The sequence below is a fragment of the Augochlora pura genome, chromosome 4 (genome assembly GCF_028453695.1).
Source record: "Augochlora pura isolate Apur16 chromosome 4, APUR_v2.2.1, whole genome shotgun sequence".
Taxonomy (NCBI): Eukaryota; Metazoa; Arthropoda; class Insecta; order Hymenoptera; family Halictidae; genus Augochlora; species Augochlora pura.
Window position 1 is genome coordinate 15,767,671 of NC_135775.1, and position 22,525 is coordinate 15,790,195.

Sequence of the window (22,525 nt, forward strand, 5' to 3'; positions counted from 1 at the left end):
ATTTTTTGATTGCTAATTTTGCTGTCAAATATTTGTTCGAAGTAAATTATTTAACATAAATTAAAGAATTAGCGTCGAGTTAATTAATCTTTTGTATGTTGCAGATACAATCAGTGTGCGTGTTCCGCAGAAAGAAGTCTAATAAAACAATCGACCCATTTTTGGACTCCAAATATATTTAACTGGGTAACTTCATTACGCGTTTGACGTAAAATAATTAATAAAATCTATGTAACCCATACCCACAGATTTCCCATATAGCTATATTGTCGCAAGCATTGCACACGTAAGCATGTGCAACAGAAAATTTTGATTTACATATTTCAGCATAAATTGGGGAATATCATCTATTCGATTTTCGATATTTAAAAATTTTCCAACTTTTACATAGCCTAAATAATAATTGTTATGTTCGTATAAAATAAGGAACTAGGTATATAAAACTATACAATTATTTGTTCCGTTGTTCCTATCCTTTGTAGACAGGATCTAAGGAATTGAGTGCTGATAGGAGCTACTGATGAAGGTATAACTTTATTGAATATAATACAATATAATACAAATTTTTTTGTATTTTTATTCTTAATTCTATAATGAAATTCTCTAATGAACTTTAACAAACTTAAGTACTTGGATCTGAGTTAAGTTAATTGTAAATATTCCACAATGCAATATATCCATCTTTTGCAGCTGTAGCCATTATACTTTTATCATATGTTCTTACTTTAACCCAAGAGTATGCAATGTCTTGTACTGTATCTCTATGTTGGTCCAGAACAGCTAATGGTTTTAAATTTTTCCACGAATATATTCGAATGCGACTGTCCCATCCTCCAATTGCTACAATCTTATTATCAGGCCTTATAGTGATTACAGATGTGCCAGGATTTGTCAATTTAATTTTTGTTTTGTCACAAAGTATATGATTTTCTGACAAAGTAAACACCTACGAATGAAAAATTAATTACTGTAATAATAAACATCGGGTAACAAACATTCTTAAATTTATAAAAAAACCTATTTTATTAAATAAAAATTTAACAAATACATCTTCAATTAAATTATTTTATATTTTCTAAGAATTACTTTTGATTTTAACAGATATTGATAACAATAAAAATATTTTACCTGTAACTGATCGGAAGGTCCAGAAATTATACCTTTCATTAAAGTAGTATCAAAATCCAAAGCCATTGGACATGGTTCAGTTACTAAATAATTCAAAATCTTTCTTTGCCTAAGGTCCCATAAATTTAATTTGCCGCATTCATAACCCACTAAAACCAATTGTTGATTATTCAATGGTTTGATTACCATCACTTCTCCTAACTTTTCAATGTTTGGAGGACTCAGTTCTAACTCCATGCTAAATGTATTTGTAGATAATATTCCAACTTTAGATTCCTTAAGTGGTACAAATAGCTCATTTTGAGAAAATGTTTGAAACCTGTCATTGGTATTTTAATTTTAATACGTTTATAAGTTGTTTAAACTAAAACAAGTTAGATTACAATGTTATGAAGTAGTACAGACGATTATTGTACGGTGATCAATTGTTGTGGATTTAGTTCGGTTTCGGAGATAATTAACTGTATATTTATTAAATAGGACAAATTAAATTTTTCTTTTTTTGTTTCGCTTATTTTTTAATTAAAATAATTTATTACACTTTGTTCAGTGAATATAAAATTAATTATGTCCGAAAACAAACCAAAGGCACAAGAAATGGTAACCCCAAAGTAACCGGCCCCACAACTCTTAGGCTGAACTTTACTGTTGCCACCCAAACTTTTAATACATAAAGAGTCATTCTATTTGTTTTTACATGCTGAACACGAAATAAAATTGTTGTATTTGACGGAAATAAATAAATCTCAAGAAATTTCTACTACTACTACATGAATTCTGCGTATATCTACGCATTCGTGACGCACCCCGGACAGCCCACCCGTGATCAGGATTTCCACACTGAACAAATTGCCAAAACGAATATGTTATTTGTCGAAAGTTTGGAAGAGGGGAGACAACGGTAAAGTATTACCAGTTACCACTATAAAAAGGATAATTGTTTATATACAAATAAAAAATACCTGCAATAATGATAAAAATCTATATCAATTGATTTGTACTTATTCCAATTGGATTCGGTTCTTTTATATGCATTTATTAAACCACATTTATGTTGTACAAATAAGTTCTCTCCATCTAAACTTTGTAAACTTAAACATGACTCTTGACCTGATCTAATTTGGCTTAACTGCCGATTTGTCTTGCATGAAACATAATATCTTTGGTAATGTAAACTATTATATATGAATATGTAAGAAAAATCAAAAAATTGTATTTACTTCTAAATTCCAGATATGAACATTTCCTTTACCAGTACCTGCATATAGTAGCTCTACATGGGGAGTTATTTGAAAAAGAATAGAATGAATACTTCCCATATCACTTCGGAAAAGGTATATAGGATCCGGCGGAAGTAACGCCATTAGTATGAAGTTTTTCTGATCTTATTATAGCATATACTTTAGTAAAACTTCAAATTATACTTTAGTAGAACTTCTGAACTAAAATTTTAAACATTTTATTTTAAACACATATTTATAGAAAATTTATAGATTCCTTTAAAAAAAAATGTAAAGTAAATAGTAAAATTAATACGTATCTTTGTATTTAACACTTTAAAAATATTTGATATATATTTTTGATAAATTTATAAACAGTACAGAATATAGCTCTAAAACATTAAACTAAGTTTAGAGATATTAAACTCAGCAGTCTAATATAAACGAAAAATTTAGAAATGGGACAGGAGACGGAGATGGGAATAATTCATTATTTCGTTTCTCCGTTTACAAAGCACTAGGTAGCTTTTATATCATGATGTTTTGTATTATAAATAATAGCACCAAGAATATGCGAAGCTTTTTATCACCCATAAACTTGTCTAAGTTTCGAATTTGAACGTTAGAACTTTTGGAATTGTGCACTTGACACCGTTCAAATGTAAGAATTACACTTCACACACGGCGGACTACAGAAATTATTAATTTTTGTAGATCAATTTCTCACATACAAATATTCAGTTTATCAATAATCTTCAGATTCTGAACAAGGGTAAAGTAAGTTTACAATTGCACACAATGTGATATACGCCGCAGAAAACTGTTCTGTAGGATGTACAGTATGTGTATGTATTTTATGACAAACAAGTGTTTCTTAAGATCGGCATGTAATATGTAGCACGTAGAGACCAAAGGTCTCTCACATTATGCTAGGTGTAGCGCGCCATCACGTCAAAATTTGTAAGTCTGTGTACATTCAAAACTAAATTATTTCTATGGCATGAATTTTCCTAAGGAAGATTATATTTGAACATTCTTTTAAAGTTTTCACACGAGAATACTCTCTTAAGTTTTTAATAAATTTGCCTGATTGTACGCATAAAATAGTGTAAATCTATAGGATGTCCCAAAAGTTACTCACACTTGATAAATGAGGGGTAAATACAATCCAAGACTTTGTTTACGAGTTATTAAAGGAAAACGCTGACTTACGAGAAGCGAGCTTGACTGACGGTACTAACGATCGGACCAAGCTCAATTCCCCTCATTGGATCGGCTGTCTTGCCTTACCTGATCTCATCTTCCATTGGTCACTGTTTATCGTTAATAACTTATAAACAATGTCGCGAATTGAACTTTCGTTAAGAAAAAAGGTTCTAGAAATAATTTCAGAAGCCCTTTACTTCCCGATTGCGAGTGACTTTTGGGACACCCTGTATACAGTAATACCTCAGGTTTGACGCGATTTTTCTATCTCCCTTAGGTTTTGCAAGCGTCTCCACCACTTCATTGTTCAATCCATCCACAGTGAATTCTGTTTTAGCAATGAATCGCCAGCCAATCAGAGTGAAGTAGTGTTTACTTTTATTTTCGCTAACGTAGCGTGCTGCGGCCGGAGAGTCTGGCCAAATTCGAGATACTACTGTACACAAGTGATATAACATGCTTGTACACGTTGCGTATTCGCCTTAACGATACCAAGTGAACCTATTGTGCAACCTACTGCATTTTGTTCAACGGTGTATTACTCCTAAAAAGAGATCTCAGATTATCAACTCACTCGAATAATATCTTCAACTTTGACGCTGCATAGAGTCAACAGTGATTTGAATTCTGTGTAAAATAAAATAAGATCGACTCGTTATACATAACCTGTTATAGAATTATTCGCAACGCAATGCAACGATATGATGTCCATGCTGTTGTCAAATTATCGTTTTTCGATTGGAGTTCTTGCACTAAGAACTCATAGGAAGAATTGGAATTACTGGCATGCGATCGTTAACACGTGTGACTGTCAAATACAATGACATCATGTAATTTTAAAGACAGTCGAAAGGAATAATGTTTTGGCATATTCGAAATTTTATTTAGTTGAGAGATATCTGTTATTAGGATTTAATAACTGTGTTGTTCTTGAAAAAATTATAAGAAAACAGTAGCATTAAAATGTCCGCATTAAGATTGAGTATGCAAGATAAAAGGGACTTGGATAAGTTTACTAAATTTTTGGCATTGAAAGCTGCACAAATCATAGTGCAGTCAAGATCGGGTGAAAAGGTCAGCACAAAGTGCAAACCAAATTCATCTGGAACAGATTGGGTAAGCATATTTTTTTTAAACCAATTTAAATATATGCGATATCTGCAATTTATAAATTTAATGTTATTTTAGTTTTTTATACTAGAGTTTTAATGTTAATAAATAAATCGTAAATTTTTTTGATGTATCTTAGATTATTAAATTTATGTCTGCGAAAAGCTGTGTGAAAATTTCTGTGAAATCTTATCTTCATCAATCTGTCACCTTTACAATGAAGTTAAACAGTACATGGAAGAGATACCTATGTCCAATGACTTCTTATTATACTTATTTTATGTTTGTCACTTGAAATGAAATGTTGAATCAGTGAGATTTACAACTATTTATATTATAAATTATTTTTATTACTTATTTCTCCATTATTTTATTTCTTATTACAATATAATTATATAATACATGAATAAATAAATAAGTAAATGAGTATGGCATCAGTTACAATTAAGTTTAAAGAATCCTTTATTAATTGAAATGAGATTTAACATGTACATGTGTAAGGATATCAAATTTAACTAAATGTAAAAATGAAAAGTATAACGTAAAATAAATGATCTCAAAAATGAGTAATTAAACAATTCTTTTATAATATTAACTAAGTATTAATTAATTGGAATAAATATTTATTCAGTATAAAAAATAATTGTAACAAAATATATGTAAATTTATTTATATAAAGAATTAATAAAATTGAATTTTATGTAATTTAATAAAATATTACAGTCTGATGATCTTATATGACGCAATTCATGATATTTTTCTACAAGTTGACCTCAAAATATTTGATCTCATTACATATATTTTAAACCAGATGTTTTCTAGCAAGATGCTTAGTTGAACATTGTATAGAGTTTTCAAAAGTTGATAGGTTTATATTCTTACTCATTGTATCTACTCAGCTGTGTATTTTTAAATGTCACCTAATGGCAACTAAAGAATTAAAAATGATTAATAATTGTATTCTTAAAAGTAAGAAGCAGATGTCACTGTTTTATTATAATGTGAAGTAAAATATACACTAACAATATATATGCTTTTACTATAAATTACTGGATATTTTTAAAGTGTCTGACATTTCTATTGTTGGATTATATAGTTCAACTTAGCTATTCATGATGTACCAGAAGTTTTGGCCGAAGCTAAAAGAGCACTGTGCGGGGAAACAGTTAACTCAACTATACCTCTCTGTATCGAAATCTCTTTAAGGACAGTTGAAGGTGACACAATGGTTTTAGAAACATGGAGTCTTCGTGTTTTGCCTGAACATAGCGATCCTACCATCCGAGTAACATACACAGTATATAACAGAATGGGGATTTTATTGAAGTCATTATTGTCTGTATCAAGAATTACACCAGCGTATAAGCTGAGTAGACGGCAAGGCCCAGATTCTTATGTTATTTGTTATAAAATTTATGTAGGAGAACCACAGTTACATACTTTAGGTATATAATTTTTCTACTGTATAAAAAGTTGTCATATGAGTCATGCTTGCTAATCATTTTCTACATTTATAAGTTGAATAAATTATTTAAAATAATGTTGTTTTATTCTTACTAAAATAAATGTTTTTTAAGGTGACAATTACAAAAATGTTAGAGTAGGACAATTGTGTACACCAGTGGGTACAATACATTTATCAGTATCATATAGAACAAAGATGACTATCTCTCCTACTCATACTGGTCGTGATTCAATAATGGTAAAAAGTGATCATTTTCATTCAGATTTAAGTCCTCGTAACACAAGATATCAGCAGAGGTAAGCAATTAATGTAATTATTAACTTTTCATTTTTACCAAATATAAATATATTCCGATACATCTTTTTACATTTATATTTCAGTGAAGAAACGTCAAAATCTCTCAGTGACACTATTAAAGTGGGAGCCTTTGTAGTCAATAAACCTGTTACTGTTAATGAAGAGGACTTTGTTATACCAGATGTACCTTTTAGTTCTTTGTTAACTCCTAGACAAACTTCCCCTCCCCCTGCCACAGTCACTGAGGCTGCAAACACAAAGACTGTAACCACAACTACTACAACAGACAGCAGCAATGGAAATCATGAAAGACTTATAAATGATAATACAACGTCAAAATGCAACTCGCAAAATGGATCTAGAAGAAGTAGTTGCTCAATGACGAGTGCCAACGACGATTTTATTATGGTAGATTTGGTAATTAACGTTCCTACGTTTATGGTACATTCATAATGTAATTTCTTTAAACATTTTAAATGTTATTTTAGAAAACTCCGTTTGCTGGTACAAATACTAATAGTGATTTAGGAGCATTTTATCGTGAATGTCAAAGTGCGCCTCAACTTCAAGCTTTTATGGAAGAAAGAACGCTAGCTGAGCAAGTAGGAGGAGACCTTACAAAACAGTTGGAAACATTTGAAACAAACATGCGGCGGTATGAGGATATTCTGTCATCATTATGTCATTCAGAAAATAATAACTAATATCACGATTGAATAATACAATGCTAGGTGCTTTGACAAGAAATGTAACTGTATAAAGACTACATATAGTATCTTGTCATAGATTTAAGTAATTTTTTATTACAAGTGATTAATATCACTTCACAAATCTATTTCAATGAAGTTTCATGCTGAATATTATTAATGCTTATGGTCACTTAAAAGGATCTAGCCGGATTTGACAGTTTAAGTCGCTTCCTAGTTGACTTTAATTAAGAGTGATCAGTGTCTTGTCAGTAAAACTAATTGTAGAGAATGATCGAAAAATCAGTTACTGTCCTATTTTTTTCCATTTAATTGCGCTAAGAATTTTGATAGAAGTCTAAGCGTTTTAGATATTGAATTACATATTATAATCTTATTTTCACTTTTTTAATTGTAAATTCCGATTATGAAAACTGATAAACAGAAGGAAGTATACTTTTTGGTATGGTATGTTGTGGTTCAAAACAATAAAAATTAATTTTCTAGACAGGTTAATCCCTAAATTCAACTAGATCCTTCCGGTAAAGAGATTTGACGCAAGATATATCTATACAATATAAAAATACAAATTGTCCACTGATGTTATTAATGTATATGCATTGGCTTTGAGTGTATGACGCATTGATATTTCTTTCATGAATATCTGATTACCAATTCAATACATTCAATTATACAATCAATGAATGTAAACTGCTTTTTAAAGTGATTCAAATTACTTTTTTTTCATAGAGTCTTTCATTTGTATCATGCGTATTTTTAAGTTATATGTAAATTTGACGTATATTTTTTGTCGAAAAAACATGTATGGTAATGCCATTTAATGAGCAATATCACCGATGCTTAGTTATAACATATGGACTATAAAGGAACACTAAACTATGACCGAAAAATTGCTTATTTTTTAATTTTTGTAACTTCGAATGAAGGGAATCTTAAAATATTTTAAGTAGTTATAGAATATGAAAGTAGAGATTTCATTTTTCGAAAGGAGCATAAGCAGAACGTTGTAAGAGTATTTCATGCAAATTCACTGTACTTTAGTTTTCGATAGTCTTTTTGTCATTATTTAGTGTTCCTTTCATTTTGTGAAATAGTTTATTTTGATATTTTAAAACTTTAACTAATTTATTGCTTGTATATAGCGTAAATTAAGCTTTAGCGTTGTAATATTAATTGATGATTATAAAGAAACTATATAACTTTTTCATATTTTATTAATCCAATCACGTAATAAATGAGGCTGTGCTGGTAATTGTGTACAATTTTTTATACAAAATTAATACCATGAATCATAGTTTATTGAGCCACCACTTACAAGAAAACTGTAATTATATATATGTATATATATATACAAAACAAAGAAAGGAACAAATTTAAATGAAACATCTTTAATCAAACAAAGTTTTTAATAGAAGAAATGTATTTAGTTACAGTTTCTTCGGTTACGTAAAATTACGCAAAAACTGTTAATTATTAAAAAAAAATATGCAATTGTTTTTGTATTAGTCTATTTGAAGTGGCGTTTTTACATTTTTATAATACGTATATAATTTTAAAATTATGCTTTTCATCATATTAAAAAGTTTTTATCGACACTAATTTGTATAAAAATGAACGTCTATACTTCAGGAAATAAATCTATCCATTATAACGAGTAAAAATGTCATATAAACACGTGTCGGATATATATTTTACTTTGCAATTTATGTTTGATTGAAAGAAGTGTTTACGCTCAGTTAGTCAAACCTGTGCACAGATTGGTATCTTATGTTATCAGAAAATGGATGTCATTTTGGTACTAAACTGGCTTAAAACCGTATTTGATATGAATTTGACACCAACTTTTGGTACCAAACCCGTACCAAGTTGCTTACTGAGATATTCAAACAAGTATTTTGACAATTAAAATTGTTGCTGTTTAAGTGAAATATACAGGATTATCACAGATTCTTACGGTCAAACGGTATCAGAATACTCTAAGAGCGAAAATAATAAGAAAATGCCATATAAACATAAACTGATAAATGGTTTATTAAAAGTTATAAGAAAAATACGAAATAACACTTTTGAACTTATATTTACATTACATTTGTTTCTTATTTTTGCTGATAGAATATAGTGATACTGTTTGACCGAAAAAACTGGGACACCCTGTATACGAAAGCACAAATTCAACATCAATTTAATTTATGTAAAGATTAAATTTTACATTGCGTCAAATCATAATTTCATGTAGGATATCTCTATCAAATATCAAATAAAAAATCTACAATTTTTACAAATAAAAAAATGGTGTTTGTCTTCTATGGTGCTTGGTATACTTATACAGAATTAATATAGGATAATATGGGAGTAATTTATGAAATATCGGAAGTACATAAAAAGTACAGTTCTTTATTAATAACATACTGCTTTATATACATACATCTTAGAAATATATTTACATCGTGTGTAATTACATATATTTACAAATGTTGGTAGATATAAAAATATTTTAATTCACGAATTTACAAAATATTTTATATTTAATAAAGCACTCTTTACTTTAATTATTGTTCGTAAGTTCGTTTTCATTTCTTAGCGTGTTATTAAAATTGAGCAAATGGATAAAAACTACGCTTAATCTACTCTAGTTGCAGTTCATTGTTAGAAGCGTTCCGATGGAGTTAACAGATAAATATAAAATATTTGCTACTTAAGCAATGGTGTATTAATCCCTTGCCGTACCACCTTTTTCGCAATTACAATGATTAAAAGCTTTACGATTGTAGTCATTTTTAGAAGAAACAGACAATTTAAGTATATTTATTGTATGCCTTCCTTTAGTTGAGTGCGCAAATATTGATAACAAGAGAAAACAATTTGATTTCGATTGGAAGGAACGGAATAACATTTTTTTACGCGTGCTCGTGAAGGGAATAAAATAACGCCAATCGTCTCTTCAAAATCAAGTGGAAACGAATTCAAAAATTAATTTACAGGCCTGGAAGGACGCGTATGGATGGAGACTATTATGCGTTAAGGAATTAACAGATTATTACTAGAAATCACCGTCATTCATGTATTAACATGTTAAGCGCCATGCCAGTCACCGGTGTACGACGATAAATAAATTCTAAATAATTTGGCGATCTTAAAGTAAGGTACTTAAGTATTACTTTTTACAAAAATTTACAATGAGTATTACTATAACGCGGTATTTTCAGGTTTCACAGAATTTTATAACGTGTTAAACATAAAGGAAGAAAAAAAGGTTTGGCGCTCAACATGTTGAACTCGTCAAAGTACGACAAGGGGTTAATGTCGCATTATTAAATAATGTTCTTTGCTTTTGCGGCTATTGCATGTTTCCCGCAAACTTAAAAAGTATATAAATTACGCATTTAATATGTGTCTACTTAATATATACTCAGATTTCTATTAAAAAATTAGAAAGATATTCCACTCTAGAGAAAATGAAAGATATACTTAAACTTATCTAGTACGGAATTTATACAATATATATTGTATACGAAAGGAATGTGAAGCGTAAATGAGAAAGTAGATCTGTTGTATAAGTGAAACTACATAAATAAATAAATTTTGTGACTGAATTTTACAAATGATTATAGGAAATATCTTCTCCTAAAATATTCCACCTGCAGTTCGATGATAATTTAGTTGACTATGCTGAGAATAATCGTAACCCTGATCGTACCATTCCGCTGACGGTGCGGAGTTGACGGTACCGGAAGATGATGTACCAGGATGTCCTACGTGTGACGTGTGTTGATGACTCGACGTATATTCTCCTTGAAAATGACTGAACTGTCCCCATCCAACTCTACACCAATCAGAGTTTCCTGAAAGTGAATATCAATGTTTTGGGTAACAATTTGAAATATAAAATGAAATATTTATGAAAATTTTATCAACTATATTGGTAAAAACAATTAAGAATAGCATACCAAAATAGAAATTGAAGAAGTCTAGATGCAAAGAATTTATATGATAGGCAGCTATTCATTGCGAGATTTAATTTATTTAATAATTTAAAGATAAATATATTTTCATTCTTCTGTTGCGAATAGTTTATAAAATCACTGGATCTGTGCTTTAATACATTAAGAATCAGCTAACGTATTTTTCTGTTGTACGCTTATGAGGATCTACACCATTACATCCTAAATTATAATGCCGGTTATACAATTTTTTTTTTCTACTGGTATTACATACAAACGTGAAGAGCCTGATTGACACGAAATCATGTCTTTATTGCGTCAATTATTTCGATAACTAATTTTTAATTGATTTTTTAAATCCATTGTATAATACAAGTAAATAAAATTAAAGAATAAATATAGTATGTCATTAACCTTTTTAGTGAGAATAGAATATTTCATATACTTTATTTCTACTATGACGCAATTTTTGATTGAGAGCACAGATTTAGGATCCATAGAGCTATCGTATGCAATGCATTTCTTATAACTTATAAAATTAACGTTGTAAATACCAAGGAAGAAATGCTATAGAAATTTGCTACAGAAGTGCACGTTCAATTATCTTCATTAATTATATCATTAAAAATATAGCATATCATAATCGTTTAATACGAATATAATTTGTTAATAGCTTTTTTATCATTTTATATAAACCTTTCTCAATTCTGAAAATTTAAAAACTTGCCTGTAAATAATATTATGTGTGTAATAACGGAAATCAAGTATAGAAAATAGTCAATCCTTACTAAGAAACTGCAATTTGTGACATGCCGGTAAAGAAGATCGCGATTACAAAATTAGTTACAAAAATATTCCACGTATAAACATATTTTCTAAAAAATTATATGTTTATATTTAAAATCTATCGTACAGTAATCGATATTATTTCGAACTGTGAACATCTCTTCCAGATTCTATTGCATAAACAATAGAATATAAATGTGTTACAAACCTCGTAGGTACACGATATTTTTTATTTCAGAACGTTTTAATTTCGGTATTTTATACATAACTCGAACTTTAAGTAACATCAGAGTTGTTAGTGATACAAAAAAACGATACTCAGTCGTTAAAGTGCTTATAATGGTCGCGCGACAACCATATCAAAGTGCAATGTAATTTTTGTACCTGAAGTTAACTTGTTACAAGTTTTATAATGTTACTTTTGCTGTAATAACCTAATTTAACAATCTAATTTTTGCTAAAAAGAATCTCAAAAAATGGCTTTACATGACAGAAAACAGATGGAAGAAAACGACAGAAAAGAGATCGAAGAAATAAGAAGGCAAAGAAGAAAGAAGGAGGAAGAACGAAGAGTAAGAAGAAGGGAGTAAGGAGAATGATGCTTGGATTTTATTTAAGAATACGTAATAATAGATATACAACTGTAATAAAAATATAAAATCGATAACAACAAAAACGAGATTATCACATGCACTTTTAATATTCACGAAGAACACACTTCGATATATTGATTCAACCATTTCTAACGAATGAAGGGAGAAGAAATAGATAAGAAGAATGAAGGAAGATGAAGGAAGTAAGAAGAATGAAGAAAGCATAGAGAAGAAAGAAATAATAAAAAAGCAGCGAGACGAAATAAGACAAAAGAAAGGAAATGGAAAGCGGAAAGGAGAAAATGATGCAAGAACAGATCAGATACAAACCTGCATTGTGAGAAAGGGATGTTTGTGCTCCGTGGGCTGCCGGTGGTTGAATCGTTGGGACCTGTCCGATCTGCATCGCATGGCTCTGCAACGAACTAAAGTGTCCAGAAATTGATACTGCTTGACCTGGGAGAACGCTGCTGATCGTGGCCGGTACGGGGATGATGGACGTACTACCGGTGGGTATTTGTGAAGTTGTTCCTGGGATTTGGTGTGCACCGGAGGCGTTTGACTGTTGCAGCGTTGACGGGCTGTGGTGCAACGAAGTTGCCACTTGCGGTATACCAGTTGACATCTGAGGTACTTGCGGTAGCTGTGCCAGTTCATGACTAGCTGCATACTGACAAGTAGTCAAGGGTAAACTGGCTACCGAATGAGCTATGCTACCAGCATGTTTCCTCAGCCGTGCTCGACGATTGCTGAACCATACCTGAAACACAAAGAACAGTTTCTGTCTTTTGTCGAGGTCAATTTTATGTTCCATAGATTTGAGATTCCAGTAATGCTTAATTAAGACGATTTTTACGTTTATAATGGTTGAGTCTACGCCAGACGTGTTCAACCTTTTAGCTTTCCTGAGTTGCATTGAAAGAAGACGATTTGTTTTGGGTTACACGAAATATATATAACGTTAACCATAGATGCTGGGTCAAATAATGTAAAATATAGGTATAGTTAACATATTTAAGTATTTCAACTTCATTAATTTATAATTTTTTAATTTTAAGACAGTAATATTGCATTCTTTCATACATTTTATTTGACATTTTTATTTTTTCCCTTTCTAATTATAAAAGTAACTGCGATGTTTCCGATTGAATTGGAGAAACTAATGCGTTAATATTTGGTTCAATTAAAGTGGTTGTAATCGACTTTTCAAAATTTGTATGTACTTAAATTTCTGTACATAAAGAATACTTTATGTAATAAATAGAATTTTATACTCATATGGATATGCGCGGAAACAATTCTTCTTAAAACGTGAATGACTTGAAAGAATTCCGTTTAAATAACCATATTTTATGTTAAGCTTCTGCTAAATATATTAATTACAATTTTAATATGACGTTGGTGTAATAAAATTAAGTTAGATCGATTTTTATTCTACAATTTATTTTTATCGAATTTATAACCTGAAATATCATTTATAACATTACACATAATTTTTAACAACATGAAATAATAATGTATATAAGGGAAAATATCAGATCACATTTTACGAAATTTCGAGGACATAGCATTTTTTTTAGATAGGGATGATTTCTTTAAAAACCATATTTTCAAACAATATCGATGTAGATATACTCACTTGTATTCTAGCTTCCGTAAGACCAGTCCTCTGGGCTAACTCTTCCCTCGCATAGACGTCAGGATATTGCGCCCGTTGGAACGCAGTTTCTAGTTGCTCCAGTTGTTCTCCGGTGAACGTAGTTCTGCTTCTACGTTGCTTTCGCTTCAGAGGAATACCCGGTTCACTTTCTGTATCCGATTCGTCGCCACAACGACCTGTAAGACATCCAGACATTGTGTTACATCGCAAAAATGATATTTGCTAAATAATTCATTTTTCTGACAATTATTGTAAAAGCTCCTTTCACAACGTTCGTTATTAATAGACTGCAAATTTTGTGTATCTCTTGCAAAATTGAGTAATTGCAATTGAAAGTAGTAGAAAGATTTGAGGAATTTAAACGTCAATGTATTATTTATAATCTACTCAGGTGATAGGAAAAAAATCAATGCTATTTCTTTGTTTTATATTTCAAACAATTCTGAACAAAAGATCATGTACGAAGTAACTTTGACTAATCGTAACAAAACAGTAATTCATTATATACTAAATAATTTTTATTTCTTTCCTTTTGTCTTACTCTGAAGTGTACAGTATTGAAACTTATAATTTAATTTATAAGTAAAAAATTTTCTTTTAATTGCTTTAGTTTCGATGTTAAGTATATTTTATTTATTAAAATTAACGAACACTAACCATTCAGCGATTCATTTCACCACTTCATAATTATATGAGACCCATTATATATTATTTTAAAAGTTTTTTATTATAGATTTATGTTTCCGTTACATAAATTCATTCTCAACTACGTTTAAAAAATAGAACAAAGATTCTATATCGATCAAAACCAACAAGACGTTGTTATAAATATAAAGAATTTAACGACACCTTAAAATTCTTTAATGCACTCGGTAGGAAATATTTGGACGATGCTCCCATCTTCTTATTCATTGCATTAACTTCAAAGCCTTGTTGAGGAGAATCTCTTTTCGTGGATCTTTTTATGTTTATTTGTTCAAGAATATGAGGAATTCGTGTGCCCATTTGTTGGCAATAATAGAAAACACATTGACCATACCGTACAAGAGAAGTAAGCCGAAAGGATGACCGTTGCGATTACTTCGAAAATGTTTGCTCTTAAGTCGACTTTACCCCATTGTCCCTTTTACTGTCCCATTATCGTTCAATCGAGCATCTGAACGAAACCTTTTGTATCTATTACAAGGATCGAAGCTCAATGTCGGAGCTCTTTTCCTGCTTCTCTATCGTTTGTTCGTTCATCGAAATCAATGATCCATTGGCAAAGTGAAATCAAATCTTACACTCGATTTGACGCCGGTTCTTGACGTATCTTACGCGTACCTTTTGCGGACAGGATGAACGAAGAAGACATCGGTAAGAAATGTCTGTTATGACAGCCAACTACTCGCATCTTGACTGCTTATTGTCAAATATAGGATTACTTTACTATTCTGTTTGCCCTACCTGCGGATCAACTTCACGATGTGGAATTAAATGCCGTGGAGGCTGAACCTATTTTTCGAATTCGGGAAAACATTGTCAAATCGACGCGTTTAAGAAGCATTTCACTGACGGACTGAAAAGCGCATTCCAATCAGAGTTTTTACCAAAATTTTACTTGAATGACGGTTAAGAGAAAGACTAACGAATACAATTTTATTCGATGCTGTCGAATAAATATCGAGTCGAATAAAAATTTGTCTGGATAATAATTTTGCCGAATATGAAGTTATTGATAAATGAAATAATGAGATGGAATACGAACTTATTCAGATAACGATTTAACCGAATGAAAAGTTACTCGGATAAGACGTTATTTGCAATAACAATGAGAATTTATTCGTGCAGGAAATTCATTCAAAAATTCATTCGTTTGAATAAAATGTTTATTAATGAATTTCTTCTCTGTTAATTTTGATGCATAAATAAATAATATTTCGTTGTAAAGCATATTCTTAATTACGCAAAAACAAATGTAATCAACAATTATTCACGTTGTTATCCGAATAATTTGACGATCCCTCTTCGAATAATTTATTCGAATACGAATACTATTATTCCAAAATAGAATCATTTATTACGAACAATGAACAATCATTATTAAAATAAAATATTGGAAAAATTGTAGTCGTGAATGTTTGAAATAGTATGCTTATTAGTTTGAAAGTATGCCTATTATGTTAATTTTGGACAACGGATTATTTTCGCAACTTTACCTATAATTGACGTTATTTATTGAGCATTCTCAGCTTCGTTATTAATTTCTCAAATCATACTTTGGAAAATTCTCAATGCTGACACATTAGTCCTTTTATTGTTTTCTTGTGTAAATACCCTCGGTGGAATTGACTCAGGAAACGTAGTCTGAATCTAATAGTTTCTCAAATATCATAATCTGTGCTGCCACAAGCTCGATAGAGGCATTGCAATGATTCGTTACCAGTGAACTACAATAACGTGCATGTTGGCGTCTTCACGCCGATGTTTCGCGGTGGTTGTAATGGATCGTAATGAAATATCGGCGGACACTTTTTTTTTTACTTTTTCGAGTTCATCGTGTTCTCCGCACTGTCTCGCTACGATATGACAAGAGTTTAAACCGGGCAGCCGTCGGCTTTACGGTAAATGCAACTTGTCTCTGAGGCATTCTTTCACTCTTCTGTTTGTCACAGTGAAAACGCAAAGGGACCGGTAAAGGTGCCGCCAAAGGAATCACCAAAAGTTTCCTGCCGGTTCATACCGTAGGAAACTCGCGCCGATATTAAGCCCTCGTTTCGAATTTATATGGCATTCGTGCCAGCAGGTATCTGTCTGTGTGCCCGTATGCACGTGACATTAAAAAACTGAACTTAGTAAATTTTATCTGCGTCCGCTTAATTGGTTAATCCTTTATAGTACGTGAGTTCTATGTGGGCTAGAAATAATTCACGCAACATGCAACCGGCGGGAACAAAACGTTTAAATCGACAATTAATTTATTAGATTTTTCGAGGGGTTATTTACTTCGATATGTGAAACAGGATTTAAAGAAATATTTTCATCAATTTTTAATGGAAGCAGCTTTATAATTTTACTAATTATGAAATAAAAACTGTGATATTGGTCGTTTGATCGGCGGTGGTAGGGTTAGAGTTAAAGATCGTGTGATCTTCTTGATTATGAAAGAAGAAACGATGGAACAAGATACGCCGTTGTGGCCAAGAATACAATCTCGATGTGTGACTTGATAGTTACAGTGAGCTATCGGGGTTAATCTATTTTACCTCAGATTTTAGTAACGACATTAACACCTTGCACTGCAACGACAAGTCAAACTCGTGACAAAGATTCCGTACGTAATTTATTAAATACGCATGCTATACGATTTTTCAAAATTCGAACAAAGTTTTTTGTTATGAACTCTGCAATGAAGACCATGAAAGAGTTTAATTATTGTCATGTTTTCGGCGTTCTGATCCACTGTGCGTTAGTTACACGTAGATGATACTAATTGTTGGCATTGTCATGTATCAGAACATATTAAACTTTACTAGGATAGTTTTACTAGAATAGTTTTATTAGGATAGTTTTACCAAGATAATTTTACTATGAAAAATTTGAACTTTTCAGTTTCAATTTCATTGATCTTACTTCTTAACTTGATTTTCGGCATTTAATGTGTTACAAGAAGAATCACATTTCTACTTAACTTCCGCTTCTCACGTTTGGTCAAGGCAAATTTTATCTTGCATAAAAATCGACGGTGTGGTAATCAATCTTGTAGATATCCAGAGTTTAGCTGGAACTTTACGGAGAACGTAATCGAAAGTCGGAAGCTGCTACACAGCGTCCGTTGACAAACGACAAATGTCCGGTCAGTGAATTACCTGATTCACATGGAGGGATCTACGACTATTCGGCGGGTTTGCTCGTTGATAGGCGCAATCAATATCGGCTTCTCAAGGATGAAAAGAGATGCGATCGGCTGAATAGAACGCGTGAAAAGATGCGTGTAATCAATTAGAGAGGACTTGTGGAGTCAAAAGCAAATATCTCTTTCGGAGCAACGTCATCCTCAAATGTGCTGGTCAGCATCCCTGCTGAGTAAAGACCTATACGTTTACATATGAACGAGACTCTCGCTCCGAGTAACGAAACTGAAATACTACGGAGGCTTTGCGTGAACATTTAGAAGAATCGCTTATAATATATTCACTTTAGTAGATCCAGAGTCTCATCTACGTATAAATCGTTACACCATTTCCATTATCTACCTATGCCGCCTAGGTTCGTCACTTTGCAGGATTTTTTTAATAAGAAGGACAGAAAATAATAACCTGTATGATTCAATGTATGACGTAAAAGAAACAGATTGTAATAAATTTAAGTGTTGTTAATATTCCTTCATGTAAAAATGATTTTCTGTCTACAGTTTTGCATATTATATTGCATTAGACATTATTTAAGAAACTCCATCATACCGTTACTTTTTGCCCTATAATTAATGTTTATAATCAATTGTATGCTTTTATACACACATTTATCCATAAGACGTTCATATTAACACGTTAACTGCAAATGAAACAGTCCCAAAACTCTTACGAAGTCGAAGCAATTTGATTGATGAAATGAAAGTAGCAAGTTAAAATTTATCATTGTGCATAATTTTTAATTATTTCCGATCTTAGAAATCTTACTAGAATTCAATTTATTCGAATATATTGCAATAAAAATGAATTTTGAAAACTCGGCAAAAGTTAGCATCATTCATACGTGACCGACGCGACGCAGCACTCAATGCGTTAATTAATAATCTCAACTGTTGTATTTTGTTGCGATGCTATTAATTTTTATTTTTATACGACAGAGAATATGAATTACTTATTACATTTAGTATTTGACGAATTTTTAATCTAGCTTTTTTGACGATACTCGTCGTAGCACAAAATCGTCTCCATGAAGAGTTGTTCGATGAAAATATCGTATTCATGTTATGTGTAATTACTACATTGCGGATCTTTATGTAAAATAAAAATTACACGCACTAGCTGCAAGATAACAGGAGCTTGAGAGATATTTATTTCTGTTTCAAGTGAGCTTAATAAATTGAACATAATTCGATGGCATCTATAAATTGTTTAATTGTTTTCACTGTCCTGAATTTCATCTATCCATTTTTGTCATAAATGCATAAAATCCGCAGTATAATAATTAGAGTGACTTATGCACTTTTCAAAGAGATTACAACAGCTAACTGTTTAAACACAAATTACAGTAGTTTTTCAAATACCGAAGAATTCGTTAATTATAATTTTCGCATTCCACAAAATATTTTACGCGTATTTTAATTAGAATAGCATTGGACGCTGTCCAACATTGTTCATTGTAACAGTTAGGAAAACCGCGATGGAGGATGCGACACGGTCCTGTTAAAGTGGGGAAATATATCGGTTGCACACAAACATCGTTAGGTATTGTACGTATGAATGTGTACCAGTGTGCGTCAGTTATGTTGCAGGAGGGGTCGGTGCTTTCCTGCGCCTTCCTTTTGCTTTCCGCATGTCGAATCGCGCTCTGAATGGTGGAAAAGGTGCCGCACCTTCGTAGGTTGTAAATGTAGTCGGGCCCGTCCCTGTCCCACCTTTTTCTCCTCCAGCGGTCCTAGGGGGTCTTAGAGCGTGTGTGAGGTCCCCTAAATGGTAACAAATGTCTTCAAAATGCCAACAATGAGCCGCGAAGCGGTTGACATCCGAGAGCGTACTCTATCTTCCTGTCAGCGTTCTCTCGAGGGCTGAGACCGTTCAGGAAGGGCTGAAGAATTTCGGGGCCAGTGATAATATCACAGTCGACTGTCTTTTAAATAATATCTTTCGCAAGCTTCCAAACGTTCATCCGTTTCAGCAAATTGTCGAACTAACTTCTGCGAATATTATAGTCTTCGGTTTTCATATCGAGACGAAATTTGTGTATTATATATTATATTTTATATAACTAAATATTACTGAACTAACTACTGGTACTCGATAATTATAGATTACGTAAAAATAATATATAAAATATAACCTCAGCCTCTTGAACTACGATTTATTCCACAGCTACGTTGATTAGGCTTTATTTGTTACTGTTAAATTCCTGTGCCAGACAGAAAATTGATGTTTATTAAATATCAATCCTTGCTTTAATGATCAAATATTAATGTCAGATCCATAGAATTTAACTTCGATTTGAAAGATGCGAATAACGTACATATCTAGTAGAGCATGTCCAAAATCTTCATAACGAGTCTGACATATTATACGGCAAAGGGTTAACGGGAACGATAAGAACTAACAAAATGCTATTCACATAATTAAGCAGCAAATTATACGATGTACGAAACGGTTTAAGATTGATCAAAAGGAATTCGTTGACGGCATATTATTTCATAATGGTATGCTATTCCGTTTGACGTAAGCTCCCTCGTATAGCCTAAGTCCTTTAATCTGACTTATTACATTCGCGATCTTACGAGATATCATTTACAGATCATAATCGAATGTGAACCACTACACGAATCCAACCGTGTATTCTCGATCTAAAAAGGATTAATATGCTTGTGTGACAAGTACTACAGCGACGGCACAACACCTCGCCGCGTAACATATTAGATACAGAGCTTGATATCAGCCTGGACAAGCCGCCTCTTTTCTTTGACGTCGCTCCTTTTTTCTATCTGACACACTCATTCCCTCAACTACAAATTCTATATCTCTTCAATCATTCCCACTCTTCGAATTCCGAAACGCGATTGCATAGTTTCTACATATTACACATATTTATTGTATCATCGATTCTTTTAACAGCGGTAGGGGAGACCGAGGATGGCTGTAACACTTTGCTTTCAAAACGCGATTACGCATAAACTATTGTATTTGGAACGACAATTTTTGTACGAACTTATTGTCCACTTATTCCAGATTATTCAGTTACAGTAGTTTCGTTGCGTATAAAGAAATATCCAAGTTATTAATAAAATATAAGAAGAGGGTAAAATGTTACAATCAACCTTGCTTCCCGATCGTACACTTTTTGCACATTGTTCCTTTATTAGTTTCTCTAACTTTTGTACTAGGTATTATAAAAGTTTACTTACGTTATTAGATTATCGTAATCTTCAATTTATTAATTAAGTTAATAAATATATTTATTTATTTTATAAGATGAAGAATCGACCCCGATCGATGGTGTTACAATCGTTCTCGACCGAACGTTCAAACTTTAACCCTTTGTACACGAAGGTACTTTAACTGTAAATTTAAAATAATTTTTCTGACTTGGAGTATTCCCTTTTTACAAGACAAAGGGCAGTATTATAATACATACAACAGTTACACTTTTAACAATTTTTTAAATCTAAACTTTGATAATATAAACATTATCCTGGTACGTGATATAATAATTTTAGTGGTATCTTAGAGTCACCTCTCGAGTGCAAAGGGTTAATTATAAATTGTTATTACAACACGCCTTTTAATACAATGTAACTATCAGCATCTCTCGAGGACATATGAAATTAGAGATTTAAAATAAGACTTAAGAATATATTTGCTAGAGAATCACTTGTATCATAATTTTGAAGCGATAAAGAGAATTAGCTTTTGGATATTGTGACATTATTTTCTTCCTTATGTATATTTCGGATTTATATAAGTATGATAGATGAGTGTGTTGCAAACGCCAGTTTACATTATATATCTGCACTATGTAGTAATATTTATTATACGTTTTGAGATATTTAACGTGTTATAACCGCCCCCATGTTACAACCATCAGTCGGTCTCTCCTACATGCATTATAGATTTTATCCATATCTCTTAAATCGAAATAAAATTCTATTCTTTTGTTATCAATATTTCGAGATTGAACTAAATATTGATACTCGATAATTATAAATTACGTAAAAAGATATCGGGAATTTTTCATTCTAAAATCTCCAGTAAGCAGGGACTAGTTTATACATAACCAATTGCGATGCTCTTGTTTGATCGTGACTCATCAACTGAAAAAGTTGTCGAGCAAAGAATTTATTTAAAATGTTGCATTTCTAATTCAATTTCACATGTCAACTTCTGGTGACTCCATGTTCAATAAACGCATTATAACTGTTCATGAAATATGGTTTTATGATCGGAGATTTGAGATTCTCATGGTTTGGCATTACACGGTTTTTACTGCTGCGACTCTTTTTCTTGATTGTCCAGCTGAACAATTAAGAAGCTTCTCATTGGTACCCATTGAACCGTAACAATAGCGATCATTCATCCATGATCAACCATCAATATGAACACTGGTCTATTCTAAAACCCACGCCAATTTCGGTATGTTTTTTGACTTCCTGACGAAATTTCAAGTTCCCTGGCAATCGTTGTTATTTTGTTTATCTTTTAATGAAAAATTCTAATCTTCACCTCA

At 31.7% G+C, this 22,525-nt stretch overlaps 3 protein-coding genes across 6 annotated transcripts in view; 1 reads left to right on the plus strand and 2 right to left on the minus strand.

Annotated features, from left to right (window-relative positions):
• Nucleotides 1-515: 515 nt before the first annotated feature.
• LOC144468407 (guanine nucleotide-binding protein subunit beta-like protein 1) lies at nt 516-3,234 on the minus strand. Its single transcript, XM_078177844.1, has 4 exons — nt 2,349-3,234; nt 2,091-2,269; nt 1,129-1,447; nt 516-946 (listed from the first exon to the last, which is right to left on the minus strand). The coding sequence occupies exons 1-4, from the start codon at nt 2,490-2,492 to the stop codon at nt 647-649; spliced, it is 942 nt and encodes a 313-aa protein (XP_078033970.1). The 5' UTR covers nt 2,493-3,234; the 3' UTR covers nt 516-646.
• Nucleotides 3,235-4,015: 781 nt separating this feature from the next.
• Nucleotides 4,016-10,893, plus strand: Atg13 (Autophagy-related 13). 4 transcript variants are annotated; one of them, XM_078177841.1, is made up of 6 exons: nt 4,016-4,670; nt 5,761-6,109; nt 6,242-6,425; nt 6,510-6,843; nt 6,915-7,081; nt 10,745-10,893. In XM_078177841.1, exons 1-6 carry the CDS (start codon nt 4,518-4,520, stop codon nt 10,791-10,793), a joined length of 1,236 nt encoding a protein of 411 aa, XP_078033967.1. In that variant the 5' UTR covers nt 4,016-4,517; the 3' UTR covers nt 10,794-10,893. The 4 variants fall into 4 exon arrangements, with proteins under 4 accessions (XP_078033967.1, XP_078033966.1, XP_078033968.1 ...); XM_078177840.1 differs by lacking the exon at nt 10,745-10,893 and adding an exon at nt 10,115-10,687; XM_078177842.1 differs by lacking the exon at nt 10,745-10,893 and having other exon boundaries at nt 6,510-6,834; nt 6,915-8,335.
• The window catches only part of LOC144468406 (protein gooseberry-neuro), a 37,176-nt gene continuing 25,336 nt past the window's right edge, over nt 10,686-22,525 (minus strand). The window contains exons 4-6 of the mRNA XM_078177843.1: nt 14,093-14,289; nt 12,784-13,213; nt 10,686-10,975 (exon numbers count right to left, since the gene is read on the minus strand). Coding sequence (XP_078033969.1) covers nt 10,758-10,975; nt 12,784-13,213; nt 14,093-14,289 — 845 coding nt within the window. The 3' untranslated portion in view covers nt 10,686-10,757. The remainder of the gene's footprint in view (nt 10,976-12,783; nt 13,214-14,092; nt 14,290-22,525) is intronic.